Source organism: Suncus etruscus, chromosome 14 (genome assembly GCF_024139225.1).
Source record: "Suncus etruscus isolate mSunEtr1 chromosome 14, mSunEtr1.pri.cur, whole genome shotgun sequence".
NCBI classification, from domain to species: domain Eukaryota; kingdom Metazoa; phylum Chordata; class Mammalia; order Eulipotyphla; family Soricidae; genus Suncus; species Suncus etruscus.
Window position 1 is genome coordinate 2,359,226 of NC_064861.1, and position 9,074 is coordinate 2,368,299.

Sequence of the window (9,074 nt, forward strand, 5' to 3'; positions counted from 1 at the left end):
TTGCTCAGGGGTTACTCCTGGCTGTCTGCTCAGAAATAGCTCCTGGCAGGCATGGGGGACCATATGGGACACCGGGATTTGAACCAACCACCTTAGGTCCTGGATTGGCTGTTTGCAAGGCAAACGCCGCTGTGCTATCTCCCCGGGCCCCCAGGAGTAATTTTTGAGTGCAGAGCTAGGAGTAGCCCCTGAGTGCCACCAGGTATGGACCAAAACCAAAACCAAACCAAAAAAGAACTTGTATTTGTGTTGCCTCTAAGGCTGTCGAGGAGACCAGCAGAGTGAGTTAGTACAGATTTGGCCTGGAGTAGGGGAGAAGCAAGGCTAGTGCACCTTCTCATGCACTTGCCAGTGTAGACCTTCCTCTGTTTCATAGAAGTGATGCAAACCTGGGGCCTTTTATAAGTGGGAAGACTACCCCACGAAGCCTCGTGTGCCACCTATTTTACCAAGTTTCTTTTTTTTTTTTTTTTTTGGTTTTTGGGTCACACCCGGCAGTGCTCAGGGGTTACTCCTGGCTCCATACTCAGAAATCACCCCTGGCAGGCACAGGGAACCATATGGGATGCCAGGATTCGAACCACCGTCCTTCTGCATGCAAGGCAAATGCCTTACCTCCATGCTATCTCTCTGGCCCCTTTACCAAGTTTCAATCTCTTAGAAATAAGTTTTACGCCCCAAGAATATCAAGTGAGATATGTAAAAATGCCCGGCAGCCCTCTCACCCTCAGAAGTGGCTACAGGCCAGAGTGTGGCCAAGCCACAACCACCTCAAACCCCACAGGCTCAGCCCCTCCCCAGCTCTGCCACTACAGAAAGGCCTGCCTCAAGGCAGGCAGAGGTGGGGCGGGAAATTCTGCTCATGAGATGCCCAATTTGTGAGGCAGCTGCAGAGACTCTGCCACAGACCTCTCCAACAGCTGAGTGGTGGCACATGGGATTCAAGCCTCAGAGCATGCGGTGTAGCATGCGGCCCCCTCCAATGTTTGCATCTCTGTGGCCTGCAGTTTGCCATCGTCTTCAAGACGCCCAAGTACAAGGACGTGAACATCACCAAGCCAGCCTCCGTGTTTGTCCAGCTGCGCAGGAAGTCGGACCTGGAGACCAGTGAGCCGAAGCCCTTCCTCTACTACCCTGAAATCAAAGGTGACGCAGTACGCGGAGAAGGCAACATCCCAATGCACCCCCAAGTCTCAGGCTGATGTCAGAAACATGGTCTCTGGGTTCGAATCCCTGAGTCTCACGCTCTGTGCTGGCAGCTTCTGTCTGCCCTAGACATGGGGGTACTCGCCTTCCTCTTTCTCTTGGGTCTAGTTGGTAGAGGTTTGGGTGATAGGAAGGGAACAAAATTGTCCCTGCTTCATGAGCAGGTATGGGAGTTGCTGCCCATGCTGGAACTCAGGATACGAAGCAGCTGGGGGCTGCCCAGTGGGAAGTCTGGCTCTGTGGGGTCCCGGGGGACATTTGAGGTTATCCCTGCAGCTGCAGATTCCTCTGTGTCAGGCAGGACAGAGTCCGGGCCTGGGGGCCAGGTGTGCTACCATGTTCTGAGCAGAAGGTGATGTACCCCACGTCCCTGGTTTCTGCACCCAGACAAGGAGGAGGTGCAGCGGAAGCGGCAGAAGCTGATGCCCAACTTCTCGGACAGCTTTGGTGGTGGCAGCGGGGCTGGAGCCAGCGGTGGGGGCATGTACGGAGGCGGTGGCACTGGTGGGGCCAGCAGCGCAGGCCCAGGTAAGTCGGGTCAGCTGTGGGCTTAGTGCCTGTATATGCACATGGACGCTGCTTTTACTCTCATATTGCAGAGACAAGCACGATCCTCTCACAGCCCACAGATACAGCTAGACCCACTACAGCTCCTGTTAGCAGCCTGGGAGCGTCCCTGTTATTCTTTGTGAAAGCTGCAGAGCTGTTCTCTCTTTTTTCTGGGGGGGGGGGGGTCATACCCAGCAGTGCTCAGGGGTTACTCCTAGCTTTGCACTAAGAAATCACTCCTGGCGGTTCTCAGGGGACCATATGGAATGTTGGGGATAAAACCCATGCCAACCACATGCCAGCCAAGCGCCCTTCCCACTGTGCTCTCATTCTGGTTCCTGCCCTTTCTTCTCTGGAGATGTGGAAGTGTCCTCTTGTTCTGACATCCTGGAATCCTGCCTCCAGGGTTCTCTGCCCCATTTTCTCTGCTCAGGGCTATGTACTCACGTCCCTCAGGACATGCATAACTGCCCCAGGCACGTCTAGTCTGTTTGGAGTCATTCTGGTGCTGTTAATGGGCTCCATGCACCATTTACCCACCCATGAGTTGAGCCAGGCAGCCCTGGCCCTGGATCTGTGTCCCCTGTGGGCTGGGTGGACATTTGCCTGGCACTGCCAGCCTCTGCTTGAGTCTGCTCTGCTTCACACTTTCCTGTGAACTTGATTCTTCAGAGCCAGTCAGTGGTTCAGAGGGTGGGGCACTCGCACCCGCTCAGTCTGGGGCCCCTTGCCCTGCCCCCCCCCCCTGGCCAGCAGGGTCACCATGCTGTTCCCTCCTGCTGCCTTCAGGGTACAGCTTCCCTCATTACGGCTTCGCCACCTATGGGAGCATCGCCTTCCACCCGGGCACTACCAAGTCCAACACTGGCGTGAAGCATGGTAAGGGTGCGGAGGGACCTGGGAGTCCAAGGTTTTGTGACTTTGGGCATTTGTCACTGAAAACCTGTATAAGCACGGGCAGACCCAAGCAATCATTTTGGCAGTGAGTGGTTATTTCCCAAGGGGTGGCAGGAGCTGGCTACCTGCCCACAGTTTTGTCTCCACTCACTGCACTGTTCCATGAGCCAGCAAAAGGCATAAGGCAAAAGGGCATAAGGGGGGACAGCAGGATTCACAGCCACTGGCAAGTGGCCTGTGGCCCTTCCCTCATCAGTTTCCTAGGGTCTGGCACGTCTCAGACTGTGTATCTCTCCTTTCCTCAGAGCCCGTGGACTCCCCGTGTGACAGGGGGCCTGTCCGCTGTGACCAGGGGGACAGCACAGACACTGACTCTGCCCATGGCATTGGAGAAGCTGTAGCGGGTCCAACAAGCCATGGAGTGGGTGACAAGGGCTCACAGTGGTGCTGGGCAGGGCCACAGAAAGACGCCATTCAGGGCCTGGGTAAGTGACTCCCAGGCTCAGAGGCTCTGCAGGCCAGGAAGGTTTTCCCCTCCCCTGACTGTAGACAGAGAGAGTGACAGCGGTATGGGGAGTGCCAGGCCTGACCGGCTGACTCGACCTACCTTGCAGACCCCCTCTTTCTGGAGAAGGCACTGCAGCTCACCAAGAGACATGCCAACGCCCTGTTCGACTACGCCGTGACTGGGGACGTGAAGATGCTGCTAGCTGTGCAGCGCCACCTGACCATGGTGCAGGACGAAAATGGGGACAGGTGGGTGGCCCCTTGCTGGCCTGCTGGTGCTCCCTTACTGGTGACTTGGGGGACTAGCGAGGCCCCAGAGCCCAGTGGACTGTACCACCTGCTGGTGTCTGGGGACTCCTAGCAAGGCCCTAGGGCCCAGCAGATGGCGTCCCTGTGGTGTTTGCTGAGGCTAGGGAGGCTCCAGGTCCTGGGTAGGCTGCAGTCCGTAGGCCCTGCCTTTGGTGCAGACAGCTGGTGTGTGGAGTGTGAATTCTTTCAGGGGTGCCCAAGAGGTGCTGGCCCTCAATTTTTTAGCCTTAGTCCCCTGGGTTTGTCACCCATGTGGATGACTTGAATCCTGCCCTGGAAGCACAGCAGGATTTGGGGGGGGGTGAATTTAGGCAGTTGGTCCACTGGGAAGCAGGTGAGAGTCAGGGCTGGGGGTGCCACGTGGACCCCGTGTGCTCCACTGGGCTCGGGCAGGGTACTGGCCCACTGCTGAACTTCCGTTCTCTCGCAACAAATCCCAGGGGCCAGCACATCAATGGGGGGCAGAGGGAATTGGGAAAGCAGAGAATCACCCTCCCCATGCACAGCTGAGCAGAGGCCCAACCCCTGGGGTCACAGCAACCTCTGAATGGAGGAAGCAGCGTCTCGAAGTCAGGAACGGCCACACCCCAGGATTCCAGTGGTCAGGACACTCATAGCTGTGCTCTGTCCCCTCCCAGCGTCCTGCACTTGGCCATTATTCACCTCCACACCCAGCTAGTGAGGGACCTGCTGGAGGTGACAGCCGGCCTGCTACGTGAGGACCTGGTCAACATGAGGAACGACCTATACCAGGTGGGCACGGCAGAGATGCAGCTGTTAGAGTGAGCCAATCTGTGCTGTCCCAGGATGGCACCAAGGTCACTGCCAAGGTTCAGATTCAAACCGTTGTGGGCAGTGGACGTGGGTGGGAGTCTGTGGGCCACCACATACCTGTCCAAAGTCAAGCAGTTGGTAGATGGGCCCCTCACACCCTAGCAACCATTGAGGAACAGTTTCGGTGAGATGTTGGTTCCCTCAGAAGCCAGGAGGTGCTTCACAGGCCCTGCACGGCATATGGGACACCAGGGGACAGAGTCTGGGGAGCCTTGTCTTCAGAGCCTCTGTCACCATGGTAGGGGGGTCCAAGGGGGTCCTGTAGACTTTTCCTCCATGGCCTCCTTTCCCCGTTTCACTGACTCACCTCGCACCTTCAGCACCTTCTTATCTTTTGAGGGAGGCTACAGGCCCGGAGGCCCAACCAAGAAACCCTGATTTCATTAGAAGCAGATTTGTCTGTGCAAGTCTGAGTGGAGCCAACCTCTGCCAACTGTGAGGCCACCGTGCAGCTGGCAAGCAGGCCCCGTGCCATGCCTGGCATAGCTCTTAAACTCCTAAAGAAGTGGGCTGAGGCTCTTCTGGACTGCTGTTCCCCCAACACCGTCAGACCCTCCCACAGACCTGGTCCTGGGCATTGAAGCAGGGCCTGTTCAGATGGACGGGGCTGTTTGCGTTGGGGGGAGGGCTGTCACCCCTGTAGGTAGAGCCACTGGGATCTTGTTTGGTGCCCAGGGCCAGCAGCAGTAGGCAGTGGTCCACTCTGGGCAGAGCCAGCTATTATCTATGTGGTCTTGGCTGGCTGGCGGGACTTGTTTTGACAGGGGAGGGGGGCCCTGGTGGATCCGAGGGACCAGTTGTGCTTGGTAGGGGAACTAGGGGAAGGGCTGGGGGACTCTTGTTTGTGGGTGGGCCCAGTAATAGTGAGTGGGGCTCTACTCTGTGGGCAGGGCCAGTGGTTGGGTCCTGGATGGTGGGCCGAACTAGCTGCGATGGGTGAGGTCAGCAGTGGTGGGCGTGGCTCTGAGTAGAGCCAGCTACAGTGGGTGGGGTCCTGACCTGAGAGTGGGCTCTGTCCATGGTGGGTAGAGCTCTGTTCTGTGGGTAGAACCAGCTGTGTGTGGGCCCTGGTTGGTGGGCAGGGCTCCTCTGGGCAGAGTAGGTGGTGAGCTCTGTAGGCGGGGTCAGTAGCTGTTACGAGTGGGCGGGAGGACAGTGGCCCACGACCATTGGTCCTCTCTATGGTGCCCTTCCTGGGTGTGGTGTGGAACCTTGTTTTCCATAGCGGCACCTCCAGGATCCCATAGCTTGTACTGAGTTATTTGCACAGGCTGCACCGGGCAGGAGAGAATCTGACTGAGAAGGCCAGCACCATCTGTAAAAACAGCTGGGTTCAGTATCAGATGCAGAGGCTGGGGGCAGGAGCGCCCGGACCTGCTTGGCCCGTAGGTGGCTGGGAGGGGTGAGTGGCCCTGGCCACTGCAGACGCCCAGACACACTGCTGACAGGCGCCGCCGTCCTTCCACAGACACCCCTGCACTTAGCGGTGCTCACCAGGCAGGCAGACGTGGTGGACGCACTGCTGAGGGCTGGGGCCGACGTAAGCCTCCTGGACCGTGCTGGGGACTCGGTGCTGCACCTCGCTGCCAAGGCGGGCCTGGACCAGGTGCTGAGTGTCCTCCTGCAGCACTGTGGGACTGGGCCGCTGCTGGAGCAGCCCAATGGGGATGGTAAGTGCGCCCTGCACACTGCGCTGTGCCGTCTAGCGGTGTCCCAGGTGTGGGGGCATGAGTGGTCCCAGTGGGGGGCTTCTGATTCTCATGCCCCGGCCAGCCGGTGAATGCCACCTGCACACCCAGGGCTCACTGCCGTGCATATCGCCGTGCTGAGCAGCAGCCTGCCCTGTCTGCTGCTGCTGCTGGCCGCGGGAGCCGATGTGAACGCGCAGGAACGGAAGGCAGGGCGCACAGCACTTCACCTGGCGGTGGAGCAGGACAACATTTCTCTGGCCGGCTGCCTGCTCCTGGAGGTGAGGCTCACCCCTGGGCGTGCCCCACGGAGACCTCCCCGGGCGGGTGCGGGAGAGGGAGGCCATAAGGTGCCCCACTGACCCCTGGCTGCTGTGTGGGCCTGCAGGGCGACGCCCATGTGGACAGCACCACCTTCGACGGCACCACGCCCCTGCACATTGCAGCCGGGAGGGGGTCCACGTGGCTGGCGGCCCTTCTCAAGGCGGCAGGTCTGTGCACCCCCAAGCCCAGCCCAGGTGCATGCAGGGGGATCCCCGTCGCTAGGCTGCCAGGTCAGCTGGGACAAACGCCCAGCGCAGAGAGCTCACCGCCATGGTCACTGCACAGGGAAACAGTCTGAGCTCCTGTGAGGGCCTAGGGTAAATCCCATGGGCTGTAAGGGCAGGAAGCAGAGCTGTGCTGGCCGAGCTCTGACCCACATGTCCCCACCACCTGCCACCTTGGTTCAGGCGCATCCAGAGCTGCTGACAGCCCCTGGGGGTGGGTGGTAGCGTCTTCGATCACTGTCACAACCACCAGTACTGGAATCGACCTGAGGTACAGGCTACAGGGGCCTCCAATCCTTTGCCACTGGCAGTATATTGCCCAGAGCACACACAGACCCCTGCCCTGCCAGCCCAGTTCTGAGCTCCCTGTCCACAGGTGCAGACCCCTGCCTGGAGAACTCGGAGCCACTCTTTGATCCCGATGATGGCTGGGAAGAGGACAGCGAGGACGAAGGGGCTGTGCCCGGGACCACTCCACTGAACATGGCCACCAGCTGGCAGGTGGGACGGGCATGTGCAGGAAGCAGCCACACCAGGGGGCAGAGGAAGGGCTCCAACCATCGAGCATGTTCACAGGACTCACAAGTCCACACAGTGTCCTCCAGGCCACGCTGATGGGCATAACATTTCCTTCTGAAGTTCTGTGAGAGCTGGACAGTGGCACAGAGGCAGGACAGAGGCCTGGGACCTCAGAGATCCCAGCAGCTGCCTGACCAACTCACTGAGTCAGATGGGGACAGGGCTATCCCGAGGCATGTCTCACAGTCCTGCTAAGCCAGGATCCAGCCCTTCCCAGGAACTCAGGGACCTAGAAGGGGTCGCTGAGAGGACTCAGGCTCCCACCTCATGTCCCCCAAATACAGGTGTTCGACATCCTGAACGGGAAGCCCTATTCCCCCACATACTCATCCAAAGAGCTGCTGGTACAGGGTGAGTGGGGGGGGGGGGGCAAGGTTCCTGGTGTGGGGTGAGATGGGGATCCCTCAGCAGCTGCCACAGCACCCCCATCTCCAGGAGACATGAAGCAGCTGCCTGAGGACGCCAAGGCTGAGTTGTACCAGCTGCTGCAGCAGCCAGAGCCAGATAAGAACTGGGCCACACTGTCCCAGAAGCTGGGCCTCGGTGTGCTGAACAATGCCTTCCGGCTGAGCCCCACGCCCCCCAAGACACTCATGGACAACTACGAGGTAACCCCACCCCCGACTTCCGCAGTCTCCTGCGGTTTGGGTCATGAGGATTCCTGGGGCACTTCCCACCAGCCTCCCACATACCTGGAACTCAGTCCATGGCCCTCAATCCGCAGGTGTCAGGAGGCACTGTTCAGGAGCTGCTGCAGGCCCTGAGGCAGATGGGCTACACTGAGGCTGTGCAGGTGGTGCAGATGGCCTTCTGCCCTCCTGGGAGCCCAATGCACCCATCACCAGACACCACTGCCCCAGCCCCCCGACTGCCCGGATCCCCCGTCTGCACACGGTCCCCACAGATAGGTAAGAGATGGGACCACGCCTGGCACCCAGCTCCATCCAGCCCGGGGTTCACTTGGCCAGGGAAGCCACACAAACACAAAAGTCACGTGGCCTGTAAACATGGATGCTCACATGTGCACACGCATGTGCACCTGCTGGGAGCTCCCCCCAGCCCCTGAGGGAGACTCGCTGTGGGAAGGTGGCAGCTGTCCCCATGGGGCGCATGGGCCTCTCAGGACACTCCCCAGGACACATTCCCCGACTCCCTCAGCCCTGGGAAGGGCCCAGGCCTACCGCATTCCCACTCTGCCCCCCAGATGAGCCCCGAGAGGACAGCGTGTGCGACAGTGGTGTGGACACGTCCTTCCGCCAGCTCAGCTTCACAGACGCACTGCACGGGACACCCCTCGACTGCCGGACGGACGGAGGGCCCCTCGAGGGCAAGATCTAGCTGCGGAGACACAGGCAGCTCAGCCCCTCCCCACAGAGTCAGGGTTCAGCACCCAGACCCCCCAGCCTAACACTGGGACCTTTGCCCTGAGATACCCTGGCTGGGGTCTTCCTCAGGCACACTCAAGCCCACAGGCCCTTTCCCCCTTTTACTGAATTTTGCTATTATTGTAAATATGTTTTTAGATCAAATACTTTAAAGAAAAAAAGTTGAATTTATAAATGCTATTTTTTATTTTACTTTTTATAATAAAAGAAAAAGCAAATGGATCTCTAAACCCTCACTCTCACCATGCCTCGGCTGCAGAAGGGAAGAGACCCTGGGCAGGGGAGGGTCCCCCAGCACCACCCCCCTACAGAGTGAAAGCCAGGTAGAAGAGGGCAGGCACCTCCTCTCAACACCGGAGAACTGCCCCAAGGGAGCTGAGGGGCCCAGTGAACACATGTTGCAGGGTCCCCAAGATCGGCTCCTAGGTGCTGGGACCCACTGCAGACAGGAGGGCTGACCGCCAACCCCCCACCCTGGGGCTGCATCTAGGTGGTTGTGCTGAGAGCAAAAGCCATGCTGTGTGGTGCAGCCCCATTCCTAAGGCCAAGTGAGCACTGGCCCACCGCATCTG

At 59.1% G+C, this 9,074-nt stretch overlaps 1 protein-coding gene across 1 annotated transcript in view; it reads left to right on the top strand.

The window, feature by feature from the left end:
* The window catches only part of NFKB1 (nuclear factor kappa B subunit 1), a 41,137-nt gene extending 32,405 nt beyond the window's left edge, over positions 1-8,732 (top strand). The window contains exons 10-23 of the mRNA XM_049786531.1: positions 1,008-1,146; positions 1,594-1,734; positions 2,545-2,634; positions 2,958-3,137; positions 3,267-3,408; positions 4,107-4,221; positions 5,771-5,972; positions 6,102-6,271; positions 6,379-6,481; positions 6,915-7,039; positions 7,402-7,468; positions 7,553-7,725; positions 7,842-8,025; positions 8,322-8,732. Coding sequence (XP_049642488.1) covers positions 1,008-1,146; positions 1,594-1,734; positions 2,545-2,634; positions 2,958-3,137; positions 3,267-3,408; positions 4,107-4,221; positions 5,771-5,972; positions 6,102-6,271; positions 6,379-6,481; positions 6,915-7,039; positions 7,402-7,468; positions 7,553-7,725; positions 7,842-8,025; positions 8,322-8,455 — 1,965 coding nt within the window. The 3' untranslated portion in view covers positions 8,456-8,732. The remainder of the gene's footprint in view (positions 1-1,007; positions 1,147-1,593; positions 1,735-2,544; positions 2,635-2,957; positions 3,138-3,266; positions 3,409-4,106; positions 4,222-5,770; positions 5,973-6,101; positions 6,272-6,378; positions 6,482-6,914; positions 7,040-7,401; positions 7,469-7,552; positions 7,726-7,841; positions 8,026-8,321) is intronic.
* Positions 8,733-9,074: the final 342 nt, after the last annotated feature.